We start from the raw sequence: 25,000 nt of genomic DNA, 5'->3' as shown, positions 1-25,000 counted from the left end.
AGACTTTATAGATAGTTTGAAACTTCATTTAACCACTAGATCTTTGTGAAGCCAAGCCAAGCCACGATATGCTGTTCATGTTGTTGGCGGAGTTGCACATACTGTACTTCACATTGCACATGCTGTTTGTGTATAAAATAAAATAAACAATTATTGATCCCTGGGGGGAAATTCAGGAATGTATTCAGTATGTTGTATGTGAGGGGCAAACTTGTCATCTGCCAGTCCCCTCACCCCACCCACCCCTTAGCCCCCTGCCTGTAACCTTCTGCCCTTACACACACACACACACACACACACACACACACACACACACACACACACACACACACACACACACACACACACACACACACACACACACACACACACACACACACACATGCATACACACACACTGCCCATATGGAGCAGTTGGCGCCCAAAAGAGTCCAAAGCAGCCGGACCCATTCCCAGGGCAGAAGGTGAGGGTCCCCACAGCCTGCACTGTGTGTGTGTGTGTGTGTGTGTGTGTGTGTGTGTGTGTGTGTGTGTGTGTGTGTGTGTGTGTGTGTGTGTGTGTGTGTGTGTGTGTGTGTGTGTGTGTGTGTGTGTGTGTGTGTGTGTGTTGTGTGTGTGTCCGTCCATCCTGTCCTCTAGGGCTCAAGCCCAGGACAGACTGCAGCGTCCTCCTTTTTCTCTGTCCTCACTGCAGTGTTTTCATGTGTGTGTGTGTGTGTGTCCTAACAGACGGTATCCCATGTGACCTAAAAGGACGGCAGCAGAGGACTGTGGGTCCTCTAGGCACAGGCTGGGGTCACAGAGAATGTGTGTGTGTGTGTGTGTGTGTGTGTGTGTGTGTGTGTGTGTGTGTGTGTGTGTGTGTGTGTGTGTGTGTGTGTGTGTGTGTGTGTGTGTGTGTGTGTGTGTGTGAGAGAGAGAGAGCTGTTGCACCCAGCTAATGTACTGTAGCTCCATATTTTGGGTCAAGAACTCCCCAATCACTATTTCCCAACAGCAGTGTGCATACCGTGTGTGTGTGAGAGCTGAGAGTAAATGTATATGTTTTACTGTATTTTGACTTGCGTCATAACGTCTTCATGACAAATCATCCACAAACCACAGAAAGGTAGAGACCTGCGAAGAAGTCAATGTCTCAGTTTTTCCTAAGTTGAATTCATTATTGTTTCATACATCACTTCACAGTCTCTCTCATTACTAGGGCTGCAACAATTAATCAAATTCATCAATTTAATCAATTATAAAAAAATACTCACTAATCACGAATTCTTTAAAATAATCGATTAGTAATGAATCCTTATTTCGGGCATGACATAGTCGGGGAAAAAAGGGGAGAAAATAGCTGATCTACAAGCTCTACATGATCAGTAGGACACGTTGTGGGCTATTTTTGCCAAAGAAATTTGGTGTAGAGGAAAAAAAGGAGGGGCCAAGTATAGACCCTTGGGTCAACAAAGTACCCCCAACATAGTATATAGGGGTATTTAAGGGTTAATGTTGCTGATCCAGGACAATGTGCTGTTTGACCATCCCCCCCCCCCCCCGAGAAAGCCAAAGCCTTCAGACCAATAAGAGCACCAAGCTGTTGTGAAAGTTTGTCTCCAGCCAAGTAGTCCCAGTTGTAGGCTAGTGTCATTGTAAATCACTTAGAGCTTGGATGGTTTAGGCACATGTCACAAAGAATGACACGGCCTGCTTTGTCCTCACTGATAGTTGTGCACACAATAGTTCAACCTGCTGTCATTGACATACTGTACTGGAAACAGGTTCTGGGTCTGGAAAAGTCTGTAAGATTCCCTAGGAGGTACGCCACACTATTTCATTAGTCAAAAGATGGAAATTATTGTTTTTTAATTTTCCTTTAAACTCGAATGTTGAAAAAAAAGAGTATTGAATTGGAATGTAATTTTGTGTGTGTGTGTGCGTGCACGGACACGCACGCTTGATTGTGTGTGTGTATATATGTGTGTGTGTGTGTGTGTTCGGTGTGCACGCGTGCGTGTGTGTACATGGCTGCCCAGGGTGGAAGTTGTTTTTCTGCCCCCTGCGGTGAGTCTGGGGCTCCAGTTTTGTGTGTGCGTCTCTGTGTGTGAGCGAGAGACAGAAAGTGAGAGTGTGTATGAGTGTGTTTGTGTGCGTGTGTGTGCGTGCATGCACGTGTGTATGCGTGCATGTGCGTGCGTGCACGTGTGTATGCGTGCATGTGCGTGCGTGCACGTGTGTATGCGTGCGTGCGTGTGCGCGAGGGTGTGTGAGGCTGCCTGGGGCCATGGGATGTGGCCTGGGGTGCAATGGAAGGAGGGATGAAGGAAGAGAGGGATAGAGGGATGGGAGGTCAGCAGGGGTCTCACTGGGAAAGGTAGCAGGACTGGGCCGATAGCCAGGCAGCAAGGTGGAAACAAGTTAGATGGACAGAGAGAGGAAAAGAAGGGGGCTGGGGGCAGGGCAGAAAGAGGGCTAGAGAGAGAGAGACAGCGGTCTTCTGGATAAGCAGGTGTAGCTACACTAAGCTAAATATACTGGATAAGGTCAAGGACAATGGCCCCGATTCATAACGAGGGTCTTAAATATGGTGTAAATGAAGTTCGTAAAGGAGGTCGTATTTTTGGTACTCACTAACGGACGTGCAATTCAAAAAGGGGGTCGTATATGACAGAGACGTGCATATGACCAGTTCTATATTATAATAACAGCCAGCTGGGCGTGATGATCCCGAGAGGTTCATTTACATTGCTCCACGCCCCATTTTGCACCATAAAAGGCGTGAACCGTGACTCAGCAGTTTCTCTCTGATCAAATCTGTCACTTTACTGAACAGTGTTGCCATGTCCGCTTATTATAAGCGAATTTGCGCTTATTTTTCTGTAAAGTTGCTTGTAAGTATTGGTAGAAGTGGGGTGCGGTTTTTTGGGCTTGTTTCTAAAGAGTATAGTAGTTGGTTATTTGGGCTTGCTTCACAATTGTTCAATTGTTTTAACCGGTGGTTCTCAAATATTTTATGTCATGGACCCCCAAGTTAATATGTAGGCTAATTTATCCCTATAAGCCCCATCTGAAAATGTTTTGTGCCAGCTGGAGGCAGATTTGTGTTGTTAGAATGTTTAAAAAATCTTCCAAATATTCCACATTTTATTACAAGTTTTATTTTTAAATATAGCAGATCTACAAGCTCACAACGGTTTAATTAAAGTGCTTATAATGGGCTAAGTGCCAGTTGCTTCTTTTGGGCTTATTTTCATAGACCTGGTTGCTTATTTCTCTCTCAAAATCTGGCAACACCGGAGTTTAACTTCTCGTCCAAACTTACAGCTGTCGGCCGCAATGCCTTGACACTGACAGAGAACTTGAACATCATTCTGATCTGTCTGGAAGCGAGTCCCACTATTGCACGATGGATCAGCTGAACGTAATGTGTAATGTTTACAAGGTTTAACCCCGCCAGCAAATAATAGACTAATAACCTGGAAAGGATATATGCTCACGTTTACCAGGTAAAAAGATGATGTTGAGAATAAATCCAGGGCATACAAGTGAAACTATTATGGACCAGAGCTTATTGATTACTTATTGATTAAATTAGTTAATTTTTGATTAATATATCACTGTCCTACGTACGTCTGAATGGGGAATGGATCTTCTGGACACAGCTTTCATCACTATAGTTTCCTCATCAGATGGTAACATTTATTAGGCTGTTGTGTGTGGCGTTCATGTGATCAATACAGTAGAGTAGCCTACACGGTAGGCTATTAGCCTACAAATTAATACCGCGGCACGGACACTGGTGCGTCAGTCCCTCTGCAGTTTCATTAATTAAGGCATGATAGCCTATTTTCATTATTAGTTATTACATGACATTTTAGCTGAGATGGACGGCTGGCAAACACACGGGGACCTAATAATTCAGCTCTAAATGCAACTGATAGCCTAGAAAATAAATAAAAAGCGGTGGAATCTACATCATGTCTATATTATGCATATGGCTACAAGCAATACATCGTTTGACTTTTTTTTTTTTTTATATATATATATTATATGTTTTGACAAATGTTGGGCACATATATATTTTATTTGAGGTTTTCCACTGTTGTAATTGATTTTGACATGAAGAATAAAGCATTCTAAAGACATACGCACATTTCAGCCCTGGTACGCCAGCCTCGGGGCTGACCTGAGAACGTGCGCACCTGACGCACAAAACACAGACCAAAAAATCTTTATGCATCAGGTGGATATGTACGACTTGTCCTAAATGCCGGTACGTACAAAATATGGTCGTAAATCCCTTTATGAATCGGGGCCATTGTCACACAGAAAAAGGATTCTAAGACATTCAAAAACACTAACCAGCTAATGTTATTGTTTTAATTATAAGCTGATATAGGGCTCATAGTAATCATATTAACACATGGTTTAACCACACAACAAAATAATCAAACTAGCTGAGGGGTCGCACATAATGTTTGGAATTCACTACATCAAATTAACATCTTCTTGCCATCTTGAACACGATTTGTTGTCTTGTTAATTTTGTCATTTTTATGCTTCATTTCAGATAGATACAGTGAACAGAGAGACAGGACAGCCTGGAGAGAGAGAGGGGGGGGGTTGACATGCAGGGTCAACTGCAGGAAGGACAATAGCCTTATTTATATGCTCTTACTCGGTGAGCCATTGGGGCACCCCCTCCCTGTCCAATCTTAACTTTATACCGATGGCAATAGGTGTGCAGTCTGTGAATGAAGCCACACAAATCACAATGCATTCAGTGTAGACGGCAAATCATCCCCTCCAGTGATGAGCTGGCTGCTTGTGGCATGCTGCCTAGTGGTGATGGTCTATGTCTCTGTTGGCCAAATGGACATCACAATCTTTATAAATAATTAACCTGTAAGGACTAAATTACGAGAACAATGTTGGCATTTCCTAAACCACTTAAGCCCTAGGAGACTCCCATGGGTCGATACTAGGCCCCCTCCTTTTTCCCTCTACACCAAAGCTCTTCGACTAAAATAGCCGCTCTACAGTACAAGCTCACAACGCGTGGCACTGCTACAGTATGTGTTGTGAGCTTGTTTTGGCCTTTTGGTCGTTGTCAGAAACAAGTGGTGCCAGGCACAAATAAACTTCCTTTTAAAAAGAACAGAGCTTGGGCTTTACTCCTAGGTGGTGAGATGAGTCAGAAGCAACTTCCATTATCCCCACTTTTATCCAGTTAATCAGACCTTTTGGTTGATAGGATTACAGAAAGAAGAACATTTTGTTGGGTTTTAAGTAAATCAATTATCTTTTCAGCTTTATTTTGATAGCAACATTGAGAGAGAGACATGAAAGGCGGACCGAGAGCGGGGAAATGACACTCAGCAAACGGTCCGTCTGTCCACTCGGGAATCAAACCAGGGACACAATGAAGAAGGCAGTTTGCAGTTTACAGTTTGCATGTGGTAAGCACCCTAAGCATTCAGCCATGGGGGTCAACCTGAATCGGACTATTTTGCCGTTTGACCTTGATCCAATTGGCCCTGAATATAATTAGGCAATCATGGGGAATTGTCATGTCAGCCATTTTCCTGTTAAGTTGCTAACAAACAGAAAAAACAGATGAGAGTAAGACCCCTCCCTGTGGGGCAATCAACCTGTTTTACAAAGTCACCTGATCTGTCTTTGTGTGGTTCCGCTTTGTGACTATAACATGTTGGATGCTGTATGTTGGATACTCTGTATAACATGTCAGATGCTGTGCATAACATGTTGGATGCTGTGTATAATGTGTTGGATGCTGTATATAATGCAGTGTTGGACGATGTGTCTACCATGTCGGATGCTGTTGGCATGTGACCAGGCACCAGTTAACCCATTAAGACCGGGAAAGCATCGGTATCATTTTAAGATTTATTTGGCTATTCAAAAATAGCCAATAGCAGATCTACAAGCTCATAGTGCGGCACTCTATGAGCTTGTATATCTGCTATTTTTATAAATGTATAAAATAATGGCAAAAATAAAATAAAAATGACCACAGATGCTTTCCTGGTCCTAATGGGTTAAGGTTTATACTGAGGTAGAAGAGACGAGGGAGGAAGAAAGAGGAGAGAGAAACTCAGAGAGAGAGGGAGCAAGGAGGAGAGGGGGGGAGAGGACAAGGCACAGGGGACAGAGTGATCAGCATGTGTGTCTTCATTACAGTGTCCCACCGAGGCTGTGTCCTCCACATGCTGTCCGCTATCTGGCCTATTAAAGAAATGTGCTGTGTGCGTGCGCATTTGTACACGCGCACAAGCACACGCACACGCACAAACACACACACACACACACACACACACACACACACACACACACACACACACACACACACACACACACACACACACACACACTCTTCCTGTCCTTTCAGTCAGAAGGCGGTCGATTTGGTTGAATTTAATTTTACATCTCTAGACACTTGGAGAGGATCCTCTGCTCTCCTCCAGAGGTTAGAATCTGTCCAGTGTCCATCTGGATCCTTTGCTCTGCCTCTCACCCCCTTTAGTCCTCTCCATCCAGGCCAGGGCAAGGAGGTGAAGGCCTGATGGGCCTATGTGTGGGGAGAGATGGGTGGGAGGGATAGATAGATGGACGGACATCCATGCCGTAATGAGCAGCCACATTAAAGTGGAGGGAGGGCTGCAGAGAGGGAGGGAGGGAGAGAGAGAGGCATGGGGCCACAGCATGGCGAAGGACAGAGATGAAGACAGAGGAAGAAAGGGACTGATGGGGGACAGAGCCAAACGGGGCGGGGGGGGGGTAGGGGGGAGGGCAGGGTCCTCCTCTTCTCTCCTCTTCTCTCCTCTTCTCCCCTCTCCTCCCCTCCCCTCCTGAGGTTTCTTCTCTAATTTAACTTTTCATTGAAATGTATTTCCCTTCACCCCCTCCTCTCTCCCAGTTTGAGGCTCTTGGCGTTGTCTTGCCAGGTTCCCTGGCGGCGGCTTGACAAAGCCGCCGTTAAAAAGCCGTGTGATCCTCCATTTTAGCACTAGCCACGCTAGTCAGAGGATTAGGGCTCTTTAATGACGCTAATCTCTCCCTCCTTTCTCCTTCTCTTTCTGTTGCCCCCCCCAGCCCAAACGAACACCCCCCCCCACAACCATCCTCTGAAGTGATTTCTCTCCCTCTTGCTCACTCCTTCTCTCTCTCTCTCTCGCTCGCTCTCTCTCTCTCTTCCAGTCTGTCTCTGTTGGACCACCACTATGCCCCCACTCAGAGGCATTGGCGTTTAATAGACTTATACCAGGTTAGTCCCACAATGGGGGCTCTGCGTGTGCCCACAATAGGAGCAGGAAGAAACACTTTCTTTGTTTTCTTCACGTGGTTTCTCCTTCCCCTGCCTTCTCTTCTTGGCTCCTTCATTTTTATTTTTTTGTTGTTTGGCTTGGTTTTATAATTGTTTTAATCTTCTCTCTCTTTATTCTTGTACTAACCTGTTGGGTGTCTGCTTTGAGTCTGGTCTGCGTTCTGTTTTGTTGGCTGTGCGTGCGTGCGTGCGTGCGTGCGTGCGTGCGTGCGTGCGTGCGTGCGTGCGTGCGTGCGTGCGTGCGTGCGTGCGTGCGTGCGTGCGTGCGTGCGTGCGTGCGTGTGTGTGCAATGCATGTCTTCGCGCGCGTGTGTGTGTGTGTGTGTGCACAGCCGTCCATTTGGTTTCCAGTTTGGACCTTTAGTCCTATCTGTCCTCTGCTCTGATATTTTCGAAAATATTTATTTATAAAAAAAAGTTGGATGGACTTTTTTTGTATTCATTTTTTATAAATAAATCATTTATTAAGCTAAAATATAGCTTAATGCTTCTTCTAATGCATGGCAGCAGTCATCAGATAAATACACAAACAAATGTGTTTTGAGCTTTTGGTCGAAGTGGTGCCAGGCACAAAAAACCCTCTCCCCCTTTAAACAGGGCCTTTGTCAGGCCGCTGCCAGGGAACCTCTGTGGTCATTGTAGAACGAATCTCTTCTGACACAAAGACATGAGGGAGAAATAGGTGTGTGTGTGTGTGTGTGTGTGTGTGTGTGTGTGTGTGTGTGTGTGTGTGTGTGTGTGTGTGTGTGTGTGTGTGTGTGTGTGTGTGTGTGTGTGTGTGTGTGTGTGTGTGTGTGTTTGCGCGCGTGCAGTGCACACACACTTGCACTTGTGTGTGACACAGTAACATTAAGCATTCTGAGGTTAAAGAATAGGCTCGGTACCCTGCAGTCTGAGCAATAGGGGGTGTCTGGACACACACACACACACACACACACACACACACACACACACACACACACACACACACACACACACACAATGCTCAATGGGTGAGGGTTTCAGTTTTTCTCAGTGTCATCCTAACACCCCAGTTTAATTCGCTATTTTTTTTACATTTTACCCCCCCCCCCCCAAAAAAAAAATAAAATAAAAAAATAAGCACCTCTTCATTATTCGATTAATCAAAAAGGTAATCGATAGAATAATCGCTAAGAAAATAATGGATAGTTGTCGCCCTAATGCAGACCCATTCAGACTCATAGACCAGTGATTCTCAGTGTGGGGTCCAGGGCCCCCAGGGGTCCTTGAGGGGAGTTCCAGGGGGTCCACAGCTAAATGAGTTAATATAGCATAAAAATCTGTTTTAACCACGTGCACTGTTTTATACTTTGGCTATTAAGCTCGCAATGCATTGCAATGTGACACGTTGTGAGCTTGCACAGCTGTTATTTTTTCTGCAAAAAAACACAAATCTTCTCTTTTCAGATGTTGTTCCAGAGTCTGTGGCCAAATACATGAATTTGGGGGTTCTTGACATGCAAATGTGTCTGAACCACCATAGACAGACTCCTGGCATTTTAGCATTGTCTCACATTGCACTCTGGAATAACATTTAACAAATTAAAAAATTCAGATTGGAGTATATATTTTTCCATTCACTCTTCTATCACCCTCCGTATTCATGTTGTAATGGCCGCCGTATACTTGTGGCCTATTGATGCACGCTGTTTGTTTTTCTCCTGTCAACCGCCTCCAACACTTCCCTTTCACCGTGTCACCTTCCTTCCTTTCACTGCTTCTTCACACTCTCTCCCTTCTTCTGTCTCTCACTGTCTCACTCTTTTTTTAATTCACCCCTCTGTCTCATTCTCTCTCTCTCTCTGTCTGTCTCTCTGTCTGTCTGTCTGTCTGTCTGTCTGTCTGTCTGTCTGTCTGTTGGTCTGTCTGTCTGTTTGTCGGTCTTTCTCTAGCTCTCTCTCTGTCTGTTTCTCCTTGCAGCAAGGAGAGAGAGAGAGGCTCTCTCTCTCTCTCTCTCTCTCTCTCTGTCTGCAAGGTTTCATGTTGATATCTCTATTTCATATATTTTCTTAAGCCCACTTTCTTTTTTCGCTCCCAGTCAAATTGATAATTCATATTTTTACAAATTCTTTCTTCTTTTCTTTTTTTCTTACCCACAACCCCCTGCAGAGTTCTATTTGCTCGTCGCAGCGCCTACATTTTCCCGGCGATCGATTCATCACAAGAATCTGTTTTCCACCCCCTTTCTGTTGGGCGTACCAGTAATACACTGTAGAATAGACAACACACACAGACACACACACACACACACACACACACACACACACACACACACACACACACACACACACACACACACACACACACACACACACACACACACACACACACACACATATAGTGTGGTGTGTTGGAGTTGGTTGAGGTAATAAAGTGTGTGCCTTAGAGATGGTTTCTAAAATTATCAGATGAGACTTGTTGTGTAGGTGTGTATGTGTGTCTCTGTGTGTGTTCATGTGTGTTCATGTGTTTTCATATGGTTAATATTGGCCTACGGGTAATGATGACTCCTGGCAGGTCTCTCTATCTCTGTCTCTCGCTCTATCTTTGTTTCTGTTGCTATGTTCACACTATCTCTGTGTCAGATTGGTTGGCAGACTATAGCAGTGGTTCTCAAAGTGGGGTCCTGGGAACCTCTGGGATCCTTGGGGGTGGGGTTTCCAACACAATGAGGAACAAGCTCACAAGGTAGTGGGCTTGCAGATTGGCTAATTTAGCTTTTTTTAAATCTTTTATCTCTGAAAATTATGGGGGGTCCCTTGCAATAAATCTTTTTGAATAGGGGTCCGCGGACTAATACCTATCAGTTTGTGGGTCCTTGACATAATATTTGATAACCACTGGATTATATAGTATTTGCGTATTAAATATCAGATAAAAAAAACAAAATCTCCTCTCCTCTCTCAAGCAAATGCTAAATAGCCTCAATGTTCCATCGCCCCCTCCTTTGCACGCACAAAGCCGAACAGAACAATATTAAGCATTATTCACCCCCCCCCCCTTCTTTCATCGTGTTGAATCCTCTCTGAAGTGTCTATTAAAGGCGCCTTGGCCTTTTTGTCGCCTTGCCGTCATACTACAGAGGAGAGGGGGAACAAAAAGAAAGAAAGAAAGACGGCTATGCATAATCTCCTACTGTATGTAAGGCAGATAAATGGAGAGAATATTGTCGTCGCCTTTTTTCTTTCTTTCTTTCCCTGCTTGGCTCTCAGTGTCTCCTAATCGCCTCTCCGACGTTTCAATCTGCCAAGGCCCTAATGAAAATATGATGAGGATCCGAGGGTCCGCAGGGACGGATGGAGGGACGGGACGGCACGGGATGGGATGGGAGGCGAGGGGGAGGTGAAGAGGGAGGGGTGGAACGAGGGATGGCCGCAGAGGGACGATGAAGGGAGAGAAAATACACTGTGTCCTTATTTCTGAGCTCCGTCGGGGATACATAGTTCTTGGAGCCTTCTATTTAGATGTTGCTTCTGCTGGGGAGAGAGAGAGTGTCTCCACTTTCTGTTTCACTCCCTCTCTCTCTGGCTTTGCCATCCTCGTGTGTGTGTGTGTGTGTGTGTGTGTGTGTGTGTGTGTGTGTGTGTGTGTGTGTGTGTGTGTGTGTGTGTGTGTGTGTGTGTGTGTGTGTGTGTGTGTGTGTGTGTGTGTGTGTGTGTGTGTGTGTGTGTGTGTGTGTGTGTGTGTGTGTGTTAGTTACTAGGATAAATGTGCTTCTTTCCTTTTGAATATCCCTCCCTCTCATTTGAACTCCCACAGCCCCTATCCCCCATTTGGCTTGCAAGAAAGATGTAAAGGCCTCCTCATCATTCTAATACTCCCTTTTTTACCCCCCCCCACCCCCACCCCTTCTGAGACACACACACACACACACACACACACACACACACACACACACACACACACACACACACACACACACACACACACACACACACACACACACACACACACAGCCTCTTCCAGTGTGAACTGTAGAAAAATGTATATATTTATTTAAAAAATGATCTCTCTTTTCTCCATGTCTTTCTCTTTCTACGTCTCACCTCCCCCCCCTCCCCGCCCCCCGCTCTGTCCGTCCGTCTTTCTCTGTCTGTCTTTCTATCTGTCAGACGGGGACGATGACCCGGCCGGGCTCTCCTGGGTGCCCTCTTCCCCCTCCAGTAAAGACGTGGCGTCCCCCTCCCAGATGGCAGACGGGTGCTGTGACCTGGGCATGGGTACGGGTGGAGAGGAGGAGGGTGGGGCGGGGTTGCCCTACCCCTGCCAGTTCTGTGATAAGTCATTCAGGTGAGGAAAACACTCTGTTTCGTTGGGCGGCATGACTTCAAATCAATATCACCATCATTTCAAACTTTTGACTTGATTGCGATAATGAGTGATTAAAAGAAAAAAAGTAAAAAATAGCTGATCTACAAGTTCACAATGTGTCATGATGTGCTGTGTTGTGAGCTTGTAGATCTGCTTTTTTCAGCGTGTGACACCATTGTATGATAAGAGTATAAATTGGGCATTAAAGCATACAGTAGCAGGAATGTACCGTTTTTTTTGTACGCTATAGACCAGTGGTTCCCTAAAGAGAAATGTCTCCCCGGGACTCAAATGAGTGAAAATAGCCGATCTACAAAGGTCGCGATGCGATGCGAGCTTGTACATCTGCTATTTTCACAACTTCTTAAAACGTTTTTTTTTTTTCGGGTGAATTTCTTTGATTTCTTTCGATTTTTTTTCTCTTTTGATTTTTTTTTTACATTTCTGAAATTTAGATTTTACTCGCAACCCATAAAAATGGGTCCCGACGCAGTGTTTAGGAAACAGTGCTACACTATAGACTGTACATGTCCTCCCGTGATACCAGAAGGTGGCATACCCGTCTCTAGTTCTGGTTAGTTTTGTCTGATTTGCCGTGCTTGTTTGATTGATTGCTGCTAAGCCAATCAAACAAAACTATGGGGAAATGTACTGGAAAACGGGTACGCCACCTTCTGGAAACCCAGGACTACAGTTAGGCACAGAGTGTGTTATTCTCCGCTGTTCACCCTCCTCCTCTTCCTCCCCTCCAGTCGTCTGAGCTACTTGAAGCGCCACGAGCAGATCCACAGTGACAAACTGCCTTTCAAGTGTACCTTCTGCAGCAGGCTGTTCAAACACAAGAGGAGCCGAGACCGCCATGTTAAGCTGCACACAGGTGGGCCTCACCGCTGTAAACGGCACAAAGATGATTATGATGTTTTTTTTGTCTTTAGAATAGACTTTAAGTTGAATTCAGTGTTTGTACTTTGATTGGCCTGAAATTGCTACAAACTGACGCCCAACACTGTGACCGCAGCATGAGGAATTTAGCCACTTAATCTTAAGCCCTATTTGAATACTTCGGCTAAAAATAGCCGATCTACAGGCTCACAGCATGTCATGATGCGAAGCGTTGTGACCTTGTAGATCTGCTATTTTCTAAACATTTTCACCTATAATGGCATACCCAAAATAGGGACGCCTATCTTGTGCATCTCCTAAGTGGGGACAACTACAGCGCTTCTTTCCTATTGGTTGACATTGTTCACCAATGTTGAATTCCAATCATCAGACACATTGGACTTCACACTCGTCAATGCCGTCGCGGTCAACACGCTGCAACGGGAAGCTCCAACCCTTTGGAAGGGAAGGGGGAAGCCGACACTTCTGACGCGTATGAAGTGCATTTGTGACCTTATACTTAGTGTCTCACGCCCAAAATAGCTGATCTACAAGCTCAACTGAGCTTGTAGATTGGCTATTTTAGGTGCAAGACATAACTCAGGCTTTACACTGTATGCAGAGGAGCTATCATAACTTATGAGTGCCATTATCTTGTCTCCATACTGTATGTCTTGATGCAGGTGATAAGAAATATAGTTGTCAGGAGTGCGAGGCTGCCTTCTCCCGCTCTGATCATCTGAAGATTCATCTCAAGACACACAGGTGATTTCTTTTCATCCTCCTCCTGATCCTGGTTCTTCTGTTCTGTTTCTGACTTTGATCGCATTCCTTCCTCTAATAATTCAGAATAATTCAGATTTAGAATGTTTAATAAGATTCTGAGCAGTGCATATTGTGAATCTGATTTTGTTTCCTTTCAGTAGTTTATTGTTATTTATAAAATTATTATTTAATTCAGTTCTTACTATGATTCAATTTTTCTAATTTGATTTCAATTCTTACTTTGTATTTCTTCTTCTTGGGCCGTCCAGCTCCAGTAAACCCTTCAAGTGCAGTGTGTGTAAACGTGGCTTCTCCTCCACTTCCTCATTGCAGAGCCATATGCAGGTACAGTCTCCTAATACCATTACTGCTGTCATATTATTCTCTTTATAAGAAGTATCATAGCTTTGTAAAATTGTATTGAAGATTTATGTTTACAGAATTGTATTTGTCACTCTCTCAAGAATTTGTACTCCGAGCTATTCTTGATTGCTGCTGTCTTTCTCTCTCACACACATGCTTGCACACACGCATACATATACATTTGTTATTTATTTATTGTTTGTCAGAGACAGTACAAATAGACATTGTTAATGTACATGCTAAAACCAAAAACCAAAAACTTTCGGCCTCTTCTAGGCTCACCGCAAGAACAGAGAACACCTGGCGCTGCGGGCCGAGCGGGACGGGGGGAAGAAGGCGGGAGGAGAAGGCGAGCTGGACCAGGACCTGTACATGTGTGATTACTGTGAGGAGACGTTCAGCCTGACGGACGAGCTGGAGAAGCACGTTCTGACCAGACACCCGCAGCTGTCCGACCGGGCCGACCTGCAGTGCATCCACTGTCCCGAGGTCTTCCTGGACGAGGCCTCGCTGCTCACACACATCGAGACGCAGCACGCCAACCGCAAACACAAGTACAGTACAGTGCAGTACAGGAGGCTTTTTTATGTTCAGTTGTGATTAACAAATGTTGATTTTGTTTCATTTATTTAGTAAATGTTGTTTCATTTTGACTCTGCATAGTACAATCTCAGTGTTAATTTCACACTTTTTCATTTTACTGTGTTGTTGTTCAGTGGCACTGATATGTCGGCAGTCCCCAATGGGACACCGGACAACAGCATATAGGGTTTAAGTGGTTTAAACTGAGCATGGTCCTTTCTCCTCTCGGTCTGTCCCTAGATGTCCTGTGTGCTCAGAACAGTTCCCCTCTGTGGAGGACGTGTACTGCCACCTGGACAGCCATCGGCAGCCTGACTCCTCCATCCACAGTGCTGCCAGCCCTGACCCCGCACTAGGAAGCGTGGCATCCATGAGCTCCGCCACCCCAGACTCCAGCGCCAGCCTGGAGAGAGGCTCTACGCCCGACTCCACCCTCAAACCCAGCCAGGGCAGCGAACGAAGCCGCAGGAGAGTCACTGATGGCGTGGAGGAGTTGGGGATAGTCCTGGGCCACCATGCTGGAGGTATGACAGTCTGCTCTGCTGCGGGCAAAACTATACTTGATAGATAAATCTGATAAATAGATGCAGGTGTTTTGGCCAAATCTGCAGAAACCATGAAGTATTTCTTTTTAAATATATAAAATATTAGACTAATAATTACATAATTAGACTTATACTTGTTCATATCTGTAAATATGAACAAGTATAATGTGCAATCTATCACCAGTAAATATGAACATACATCAATGCCTATGAATGCATAAGTACAGACTATTGACAATGGGCATGATGTGGATATTTGCACAGTGGTGTTGAATGGGTTAATCATATTTGAAATAATTGAGACTTGATGGGCATCTATCTAATTTACTTTCTGTACATGCACCTATCTCTCTCTCTCTCTCTCTCTCTCTCTCTCTCTCTCTCTGTCTCTCTCTCTCTCTCTCTCTCTCTCTCTCTCTCTCTCTCTCTCTCTCTCTCTCTCTCTCTGTTAGGTGGGGGAGGCGGCTGGGGTAAAGTGACGTACTCGTGCCCTTACTGCTCCAAGAGGGACTTCCACAGCCTGGCTGTCTTGGAGATCCACCTGAAGACCATCCATGCTGACAAGCCCCAGCAGAGCCACACCTGTCAGCTGTGCCTGGACACCCTGCCCACGCTCTACAACCTCAACGAACATGTGCGCAAAGCCCACCGGACCGGCAGTGGCGGCGCCATAGGCGGACCGGCAGCGGCTTTCCCCCTGCTGCAGTTCACCAACGTGTCGGCCTTCCACTGTAACTACTGCCCGGACATGTTTGGAGACATTAACTCACTCCAGGAACACATCAGGGTGTCCCACTGCCTGCCTGGAGGCATCGTAGCGGGATCCACCACATTAGGTGGGTTTATTATGGATTCATGCATTGAGGTTTAACCACTTAAAGGAGCAGTTCACTCCCCCAAAAAAATCATATTTTCTATGAATTACACACCCTGTGAAGCCTCGAATTCATGACGATTCTTTAGTTTTTGTCTCATTCCTGAGCCAATAATTTGATGACCGGGTCAACGGTCAATAGGAGATGCAGACTCCGCCGGTCATGAATTCAAGGCTTCATGGGGTGTGTAATTGATAGAAAATAATATTTTTCCTACTCCTTTAAGCCCGATATACTTTGTCATATGACAAATAACGAAAATAGGCGATACCAGCTACTACAAGCTCACGTGTTGATATAAATAGTGAAAATACTAGCTCCATAAAGAACCTCTCACTCCGCTATACAGCTCCGAGATGAGGTTCTATGTCGTTCTCATCCAGGATTGGGAGAACGTCCACCAAGGCTCCGCTGTTTACCCTTTTGTATACATTGTATCCCAAAACTACTGGTAGATTTCAAACCGCACGGATGTTTAAGGTTTGGTCCGGAGCATAATATTTTAGGTCCGAAGCGAAACTACCCGTTTAAATCGCTTATTTAGTCAGCCTGTGGCCATGTTTCCCATTCAACCCGGAAAACCCCCCTACATCCGCTGCCAGTACTGCTCCCGGTTTGGCTACAATGGGAAACATGGCCACAGGCTGACTAAGTCGTTTAAGCGATTTAAACGGGTAGTTTCGCTCCGGACCTAAAATATTATGCTCCGGACCAAACCTTAAACATCCGTGCGGTTTGGAATTTACCATTAGTTTTGGGATACGATGTATACAAAAGGGTAAACAGCGGAGCCTTGGCGGACGTTCGCCCGATCCTGGATGAGATCGACATAGAACCTCATCTCGGAGCTGTACAGCGGAGTGAGAGGTTCTTTATGGAGCTATGAAAATACCCAATCTACTACAGGCTGTGTAGATTGGGTATTTTCACTATTATGAAGATTTTTTTGGGGGGGGAAATGCAATAAAATGCCCGAAATAGGGATGTCAAGTTGAAAGTGGTTAATGCTGAACCAAAACTATTGCAATGGTTGGGTTCTGTTTGGTAAGCTCTTGTGAAAGCTATAAGTCTTCATTAGCTTAGAAATGTGAAATTAGAAATGACTTTTGTTGTTTTGCCGTTTTCTTGAAGTACTGGAACACTTCTTCTTATAAACACACTAGATTAGGTGCAAGACAGGGCTGACATTTTGACGTGCTCCTGTGCTCTTCTCTTTGATACTATTGTCCGGTTCTGAGATAGCCAGGTTCTCATCGATGTTGAAGTGCAGGACCTCTGCCTTTGTAAAGATCAATATATCATGAGGTAACAATATATCACAAGGTAACGTAGTGTGACACAAAATAAATGCTCTTCTTTAGAAGGGAACCATGCCTTCTTCTGCAACCAGTGTTCCATGGGTTTCCTGACGGAGTCCTCGCTGACCGAACACATCCAGCAGACCCACTGCAGCTCAATATTAGGGGGCGGGCCTGGGTCTGGAGGAGGCGTGGCCAAGCTGGAGTCCCCCGTCCTTCAGTCTGCGTCACAGTCCTTCATGGAGGTTAGATGCAACACTTAACTTGTCTTTCATCTTTTTACCACTTAAACCCTACATACTTCATTGACCGGGAGTCCCCCTGGGCTCTATTCTAGGTTTGCTCCTTTTTTCCCTCTATAGTCTATAGTATGGACTATAGAGGGAAAAAAGGACATTTGGTATTGACTCTATACCAAATGTCTGCCAAATATAGCCAATCTACAAGCTGAGATTGTAGATCTGCTACTGTAGCTTCTTTGTGAATCTTCGCCCCCAGTTTTGATTAGAACTGATGACAACAAAACATGTACCGGTAGTTGTTTTTATAACTCTTTTTCCTAGTTGTGAATGTTGAACTGTATTTGTTTCTAATGATGGGGCTTATGATTCTTGCTGCCGTACAGGTGTACTCGTGTCCTTACTGCACCAACTCGCCCATCTTCGGCTCGCTCCTCAAGCTGACCAAGCACATCAAGGAGAACCACAAGAACATCCCACTGGCCAACAACAAGCGGCAGGCCAAAGTGGCCGACCTCAGCCCCGCCTCCTCGGACGTGGAGATCTCCTCCCCGAAACGCCACAGGCTGGCCGGTGACTCCACCCCCGCCAACGGCGACTACCCGTGCAACCAGTGTGACCTGCGCTTCGGCAGCTTCGAGGGCTTCCAGGTAGGGCTGCACCTGTCCCATTTCTGTTGGTTGTTTTCTTTGTGATTATTCAATCACTTACTTTTTAGATTAATTGAATAATAATATGAAGAATAAATGCAATTTATAAGAGCGTTAAGACACCCAAGTCGCTTTACAAAACAATGCAAACAAAACAACTTAATGAAATATTACATTACATAAATAGAATAGAATATTTATTTAAATATATATCAGCAAATGAATTTACCACTTAAGCGCTATTTTATTCGACCTTGCTCAACAGTGTCATGCAAAAAAAGTTAAAATGGCAAATGTACAAGCTCAACGTCTCGCAATGCGACGCATTGTGAGCTTTCTAGATCGGCTATTTTCAAAACTTTTGAAATGTTTTTGCCTTATTTGTTTGCCTATAATGACATGCCCACATAAGGGATCGATCATGAATCCATCGCTTTATAAAATTATCGATCATTTCCTTTATAATCGATTAAATCGATTAGTTAGATTAACTGCTGCACCCCTGCTCCCCAGGCCCACCTCAAGTCCCACCTGGAGATGCTGCTGAGGCGGCAGTCGTGCCCGCAGTGCAACAAGGAGGACTTTGAATCCCAGGAGGCGCTGTTGCAGCACCTGACGGTGCACTACACCACCACCTCCACGCAGTACGTGTGTGAGAGCTGTGACAAGCAGTTCTCCTCTGTGGATGACCTGCAGAAGCACCTGCTGGACATGCACACCTTCGTGTTGTACCACTGCACTCTGTGCCAGGAGGTCTTCGACTCCAAGGTCTCCATACAGGTGAGTGGGACAGTGGCCGAAGAAGTACTCAGATTTGTTTACTTATGCATAAGTAATAATACCACAATATAAGAATACACTGTTACGAGAAAAAGTCCTGTATTAAAAAAATTACTTGTGTGGAAGTACAAAAGTACTGGCATCAAAATGTACTTGAATTACCAAAGTAAAAGTACAAAAATCTGACGTAACACACCAAGGACAAAAAAAACAAAACCCATTTAGCAGATGCTCTTATCCAGAGCTAATTCAGAGTTGCTCTGGATACATGCAAGATTGTGCAAGATCAGAGGATACAGTATGAATCCTAGTCAACAAACAACTTTGACTTTGAAGAAAACACTATTTATATATTCATTCTAAGAATTTCATCATGTAGTATTTTGCTGCTGATGTCTTCCCCTGTTGTTGTCCAGGTTCACTTGGCGGTGAAGCACAGCAACGAGAAGAAGATGTTCCGCTGTACAGCGTGTGCCTGGGACTTCAGGAAGGAGACAGACCTCCAGATCCACGTCAAACACAACCACCTGGGCCAGAGCTCAAGCCTGGCCGGGAATCTGGGTTCAGGTAGGGACACTGAGAGGACCAGGTGGGCATAGGGGACAGTCAAGATGAAGAAAGGGGACACATGATGTTTGTATGTTTATGTGTGCATATACTGTACTGTGTGTATATAAAAAATACTGTATGTATATAGTATTCATATACATGTTTACGCCATGGCTCGTGTTTTATATATTTGTTTGATATTAGACTTTAAGATCCACATGGGAACCACACCGTTAGTATTTTTAGTACATTTTCAAAAGGTACTGTTCTGAAACTTAAAAGTATCCATCCTTTTAAATAAAGGAAACTTTGGGTGATTGAAATGCAAATTGCTGCAGATCAGAAGAAACCTTATGACTCCAGATACATTTTATAATTTAATGAAATGGAAGAAAGGAAAAAAACGTTTTTCATGCATCCTCTCCGACATGACGTCAATATTATTCACGTCATGTCGCAGAGGAACCAGGAATGTATGGTTGAAACAAAAGCTACAGCCCCTGAGTGTTTTTGATGGAAGTGAAATGATAAGCCTAGTACTAACCTAAGCTCCTGTCCATCCATGCAGGCCTTAAGCCCAGAAAGTGCATCTTCTGCGGGGAGACGTTTGGGACGGAGGTGGAGCTCCAGTGCCACATCACCACGCACAGCAAGAAGTTCAACTGCCGCTTCTGTGGCAAGGCCTTCCACGCCCTCACCCTGCTGGAGAGGCACCTGAGAGAGAAGCACTGCATCTTCGACGGAGGGAGCATCACCGGCAACGGGGGAGCGGCGAGCGGAGGGAGCCACAACGGCACGCCAAACGGGGTGCCGCCGGCCTCCAAACGAGGAGGAGGCGGCGGCGGAAACGCGGTGGGAGGAGCCGTGGTGGAGAGAACGACGGTGGCGGCCGCCGAGCAAGCCGACCTCCAGAACATGCTGCTGAAGGGCGGGGCCGTGGGAGGAGGAGGAGGAGGTCAGGGAGGAGACACGGTCAATAGCCACGAGGCGAGCGGCGGCGAGGAGGAACTGGACAATTCGGAGCCCATGTACGCCTGCGACATCTGTGGAGCTGCCTACACCATGGAGTCGCTGCTCCAGAACCACCGCCTCAGAGACCACAACATCCGACCTGGAGACGACGATGCTTGTAAGCGCCGCTCCCTTATTATTCAGCACTACTTAACCCATTAAGACCTGAGGCCCGTTCTACAAATGTCTTCTAAATCCTAACTGTTTTCTGAAACACTTATGTTGGCTATAATATCAGTGGTTCTCAAACTTTTTCATGTCGAGGACCACCCAAAATTATATGTATTTGCCCCGGACCCCCATCTCAAAATATTTTGTTCCAGGGACCCCCCCAGAAGCAAAGAAAGAATATAGCTTTAAAAAAGCTATATTCGAAGATTTTCAAAAATCGTCATGATTTTTCAAAAATAGCCAAAGTATAAAATAATGGTTAAAGTGGTTAAAATGACAGATGCTTTCCCGGTCTATACTGTATAGCTAGCTATATACTACTCTATAGGGTTTAAGTGGGTAAGAATAGATTCTAAAATGGTTATTTACTTGACTTAAAAATAGATTTGTCTGCTTCTACCTGTAATTGAATAACAAACGGACAATGTAGAATGCCTTTCTCAGATTGTACCCCCACGTTGCTTTGTAAAGAAACTAACTTGTAAAACATCTGGGTTTATTATGTGATTATAATCAGGATTACTGCGGTTACTATGACGATGATTATGTACGTTAAACATGCTGCTGATTATCTCTTTAACACCAGGTTCGCGTAAGAAGAAGGCAGACTTCATCAAGGGGAACCACAAGTGCAATGTATGTTCGAGAACGTTCTTCTCTGAGAACGGGCTTCGTGAGCACGCTCAGACGCACCGCGGGCCGGCCAAACACTACATGTGTCCCATCTGTGGCGAGCGCTTCCCCTCTCTGCTGACGCTCACTGAGCACAAGGTAATGTTTGTGTAGCAGCACATTACAGTGGCAATTATAAAAAGGATTTCAGAGCTATCAGAACATTGAGGATGTGAAAAGTGTGTCACTTTATATAGCTTGAGTATGATGATACACAGACCAACAGATAGGTACAAAGGGTATTGCATAACCGGGTGGGGCATGCATTTCCAACTTGCATCATTCCCGAGTAGGCCGGTCTAGTAATGCTTAGCTGATGATGTGACATGTTCTATCCTCTCCTCCAGGTGACCCACAGTAAGAGTCTGGACACGGGGACATGTCGGATTTGTAAGATGCCCCTGCAGAGCGAGGAGGAGTTCATAGAACACTGCCAGATGCACCCCGACCTCCGCAACTCCCTGACGGGCTTCCGCTGTGTGGTCTGCATGCAGACCGTCACCTCCACATTAGAGCTGAAGATCCACGGCACCTTCCACATGCAGAAGCTCTCCACGGGCTCTACGCTGGGTTCTACTGGTGGTGGACTAGCCGGGAATGGAGGAGGAGGTGGCAACGGCTCGGCTTCCTCGTCCCCCAACGGCCAGCTGCAGCAGCACAAGACGTACAAGTGTGCCTTGTGTCTGAAGGAGTTCAAGAACAAAGGGGAGCTGGTGAAGTTGGACGTCAACGGCCTGCCCTACGGCCTCTGTGCCGTCTGCATGAGCAGGTACTATAGGAATTTATCTCTTCTGCTTCAAATGTAGGACACCTGGGAATGATTGCCACTTTCTATGTGTGGAATTCAAATCCGAGTAAGTCAGTGTTGGTAAAGATAATGGGCCTCATTCACTAAGCTCGGGTCCGCACATAATTTACTTATGCGCAATTGTGCGTTCAGAGTCTGATTCATCAAAAAAATGTGGCATGGATTTTGGCCGGACGTGTACTCAAACCCTGCTCAGAGGCAGACTTTTGGCTCAAACCTTTTGTAAATGTTATTAGAACTAGACCATACCCGGTCGACGCAGCCGTGGGGGGATATGCGCACGTGATCTGGCAACCCGGGAGGCGACATTGTTTGACACATAAACGCTAATAAGAAGCTGAGATTTGATGAAATTGAAAAACGGGCTTCACAGTTGCGTTCAGATGGTAATGGTCAATGGCTGTGTGCAAAATCAGAGCAATTGGTCCAGCCACTGAGGAGAACCGGGTTGTGACACCACTACTTTTACACAAAAACGTTAATAAGCAGCTGAGATTTGGTGAAATCGAAAAACAGGCTTCACAGTTAAGTTCAGATGGTAATGGTCAATGGCTGTGTGCAAAATCAGAGCAATTGGTCCAGCCACTGAGGAGAACCGGGTAGTGACACCACTACAGAGAGACAGAGGTTACTAGAATTATAGTAGGATGTCTTATTCTTCATGCAAAATTAATTACGTCATACACCTGCGATACGCACAAATCAAGGCTGTACACTCCTTTTCCTGAATCGCACTTCAGAATGTACAAAATACACCACACCTTACACACAAAGATAGTTGGAAATGTACAAACAGCTTAGTGAATGAGGCTCATTATGACACACTTGGTCTGGTTTCCTAACACACGTATGTCATGGGGAGTAGTGAAATAACATTGGCATCATCGTCTTAAATGAATTACACAGTTTTCATTCTGAATGAGATGGGTTTAAATTGAGTTTATAATCTGTACCGTTGTTCTGTCATAATCTATTTACTGTCTTCTTTATATTGTCAAAACTTTACATCCATCTTTAGCACGCACACGCACACACACACACACACACACACACACACACACACACACACACACACACACACACACACACACACACACACACACACACACACACACACACACACACACACACACACACACAACACGGCTTAGGAATCAATTTAGCAAGAAAGTTTAATCACCCAATCAATCAATATAGGGGCACCAATGGTCAGAGCCCCAGCCAGCTAGGAAGGGCTGTCACGCCGGGGGAAGCCCAGGGAGAGAAGGCCGTGGCTGGGCTGAGGTGTCCGGAGTGTGGGGTGAAGTTTGAGAGCGTGGAGGACCTGGAGGGACATGTCCAGACAGACCACCCTGAGATCAGCCCTGAAACCAGCAGTAAGAAGGCAGAGGCCTCGCCTGCACCTAAGGTGAGGAGGGGTGGAGCGAGTGACAAAGACTACATAAATACACTGAAAGAAATTAGTTATATTTAACTTTTGACACTTTTGCAAACTTCTGTCTATTTCATGTTTTCTGAGCATTAGAAACACATTGGAATGCTCAGATTTATGATTGAATCTATCTATAGCTCTCTAAGTTGCTTATTACCAATATGGCCGCTATCCACAAAACATTTTCAACATATATGTTTCACCCAGGTTGAGTGTAGAGCTGTAGGAACAACCTAAATGTGTGTCTTACAGATATATTTTTATTGAAACAATTGAACAATAGAGTGCAGCACATTCCTATTGATACATATAACAGCCAGTTGAGCATATGAAACAATACTAATTCAAATGCTCTCATAAGGCTGAAAGGTGCTAAGAATTTTAAGAATGTATTATATCAGAATCTGACCAGCAGTCAGCATGTGTGTGGCAAGCTGTGTGGTTAGTAGTATTGGGAGTTGGTGGTAGATGTTGCGGTCCACCTCAGCAATACAGGGGTCTAGCGCATTGAAATTGGGATAGACTCTCGTGTTCTGGCTGATACTAAATCACTTAGGGGCGGCAGTGGCTCAGGAGGTAGTGCGGCCCAGTTCGATTCCTGGCTCACCCAGAGTTAGTGTCGAAGTGTCCTTGAGCAAGACGCTGAACCCCTAATTGCTCCCGATGAGCAGGTCGGTGCTTTGTATGGTTTCCTCCGCCATCGGTGTATGAATGTGTGTGTGTGTGTGTGTGTGTGAATGGGTGAATGTAATGCACAATCATTGTAAAGCGCCCTGTATAAATGCACCATATATCATTTTACTTACTTACTCTTGTGGAGTCCCAGTACCTTCCCCACATCAGGAATATGCTAATGACAACCATGCAGAGAAAATAGCAGTCAGGAGGATGAGAGTAGCTGGTCACTGCCATTAACACCACCAAAAAGTTTGTACCGTGGGAACCAACACATAGGCATCGATCAAAAGGACGTCCCACCACTGCCTAAGTGGATGTGCTAAAGAAAGATGCTGGTGCGGAAAGCACAAATGAACTGGAGAATCGAAATGACTGGAGACGCTGATGGAGGGCTCGTCTGAGCATGACGTAGAGAGAAACGCTCCAGTCGCTGCATATAGACAACATCAGAGTTGATCTTTTGCCTGGTGAGGGTGACCAGGGTGTTTGTGAGATCTGGTGTTGCCTCCCAAGCTGCCTATGCACTTTTACCCCATGGCCAAGGAAGGGTGATGTAGTATCACATCCTACAAGCCAGTAACTTCTGGGGACCAAGAGCATTGCAGATCTCATGAACAAGAATGTCCCAGTACGGTAGTTCTTTCTGCAGCCGAAGCCAATCCAATGCAAATTAGGTGTCCAGACATGCCCAATCATAAAGACTTTGAAAGCATCCCAACATGTTTCTAATTGTCTAAAAACATAAAATAGACACCAAGCTTGCATTTGTAGCTCATCTGTTCCAGTATTGACGATAGTGTGGGATTTTGCATGTTGTGATATGGCAATAGTGCAGGTTTTAATTACTTAAAGGAGTAGTTCACACAAAAAAAGTACTTATTTTCTATTGATTACACACCCAAAACCTTGAATATTTGTTTTTGTTTTTGTCACATTCCTAAGCCAATAATTTCATGACCGGCGGAGTCTCCTATTGACCGATGACCAGGTCATCAAATTATTGGCTTAGGGATGTGACAAAAAACTAAAAATATCCAT

The 25,000-nt window shown here is 45.1% G+C and overlaps 1 protein-coding gene across 2 annotated transcripts in view; it reads left to right on the top strand.

Annotated features, from left to right (window-relative positions):
• znf423 (zinc finger protein 423) overlaps positions 1-25,000 on the top strand; it is a 207,048-nt gene that overhangs the window by 92,901 nt on the left and 89,147 nt on the right. The window contains exons 4-19 of one of the 2 annotated variants that reach the window (XM_084059128.1): positions 11,464-11,641; positions 12,415-12,539; positions 12,936-13,037; positions 13,228-13,309; positions 13,579-13,654; positions 13,949-14,226; positions 14,495-14,778; positions 15,252-15,635; positions 17,036-17,217; positions 17,598-17,861; positions 18,375-18,641; positions 19,058-19,208; positions 19,759-20,319; positions 20,959-21,143; positions 21,392-21,813; positions 23,050-23,260. In XM_084059128.1, the coding sequence (XP_083915254.1) occupies positions 11,464-11,641; positions 12,415-12,539; positions 12,936-13,037; positions 13,228-13,309; positions 13,579-13,654; positions 13,949-14,226; positions 14,495-14,778; positions 15,252-15,635; positions 17,036-17,217; positions 17,598-17,861; positions 18,375-18,641; positions 19,058-19,208; positions 19,759-20,319; positions 20,959-21,143; positions 21,392-21,813; positions 23,050-23,260 (3,752 nt within the window). The remainder of the gene's footprint in view (positions 1-11,463; positions 11,642-12,414; positions 12,540-12,935; positions 13,038-13,227; positions 13,310-13,578; positions 13,655-13,948; positions 14,227-14,494; positions 14,779-15,251; positions 15,636-17,035; positions 17,218-17,597; positions 17,862-18,374; positions 18,642-19,057; positions 19,209-19,758; positions 20,320-20,958; positions 21,144-21,391; positions 21,814-23,049; positions 23,261-25,000) is intronic. The other variant, XM_084059129.1, reaches the window with a different exon arrangement.

This window comes from Gymnoscopelus microlampas (genome assembly GCF_963454915.1).
Source record: "Gymnoscopelus microlampas genome assembly, chromosome: 6".
Taxonomy (NCBI): Eukaryota; Metazoa; Chordata; class Actinopteri; order Myctophiformes; family Myctophidae; genus Gymnoscopelus; species Gymnoscopelus microlampas.
Note: the sequence above shows the minus strand (reverse complement) of the source record. Positions and strands in the feature narration are given on the sequence as shown.